Source organism: Apaloderma vittatum, unplaced genomic scaffold (genome assembly GCF_000703405.1).
Source record: "Apaloderma vittatum isolate BGI_N311 unplaced genomic scaffold, ASM70340v1 scaffold34079, whole genome shotgun sequence".
NCBI lineage: Eukaryota > Metazoa > Chordata > Aves > Trogoniformes > Trogonidae > Apaloderma > Apaloderma vittatum.
This window is the reverse complement of record NW_009735184.1, coordinates 1396-2211: the sequence shown is the minus strand read 5'-3', so window position 1 is coordinate 2211 and position 816 is coordinate 1396. Positions and strand designations below refer to the sequence as shown.

The 816-nt window shown below is 50.6% G+C and overlaps 1 protein-coding gene across 1 annotated transcript in view; it reads right to left on the bottom strand.

The window, feature by feature from the left end:
• Positions 1-816, bottom strand: part of ABCF3 (ATP-binding cassette, sub-family F (GCN20), member 3) — a gene marked incomplete at its 5' end in the record, with an annotated part of 9145 nt that overhangs the window by 7115 nt on the left and 1214 nt on the right. The window contains one exon of the mRNA XM_009876511.1: positions 95-192. Within this exon, the coding sequence (XP_009874813.1) occupies positions 95-192 (98 nt within the window). The remainder of the gene's footprint in view (positions 1-94; positions 193-816) is intronic.

Sequence of the window (816 nt, the reverse complement as noted above, 5' to 3'; positions counted from 1 at the left end):
GAAGGGGACACAGCAGGAAAGCTCTAGTACAGCCAGATCCCAGCCACACTCAACAGAATGCGATGGGGATGTTCAAGGCACACTCCACACTCACAGAGGGCCAGATGACTTCACGGAATCCCGCTCCATCCTCTTGTCCTGCTTGGCTTTCAGCCTGGCTTCCGCCTTCTCCAGTTTCTTGGCATTCACCATCTGTGGCACAAAGCAGAGTTTAAAGAAGAGAGAGCATCTTCAGCAAAAGCCCCAAATGCCCAACTCTAGGAGAAAAGAGATTGATCAAATCCTCACACGTGGAAGGAAAGGAGGGAAGGCAAGAGGGAGGTAGGACTGGCACAGTCACGTGTGGTCAGAGGAAGCTTATCAGACCAGGAAGTCATTTCAGGAATGAAATCCCGTATCAACAACCGTTCTGCCTCAGCAAGGCAAAGGGTCTGGCTGACCCTAACATATGTCCCATTTTTGTAGTTCCAGGGACCTGGCTCAGCCAAGTCACTTCAACAGCAGCAATCTGCTACGCCAGTGCCACCTCTGCTACACCCTGCACTCACCCTTGCCCTGGACCACGAGATGGTTCCCTTCACGACATGTTAAACTTTAGCCAGCGTGCAACAATCTCAGCTTACGCAGTGGATCAACCACTGCAGAGACAAAAAGCATTTAATTAAACCTGAAGACAAGAAGCAGCCAAGTGTTTTAACCTGGCCTCTGGTCTTGGCCAGGCTCTCAGTCCACTCCAGCTTATTCCTGTGTCAAGTCAAATATTTGTGGATGACCAGGAACACACTTAGATATTTCCAGGCAACTCGGCAGCCACCG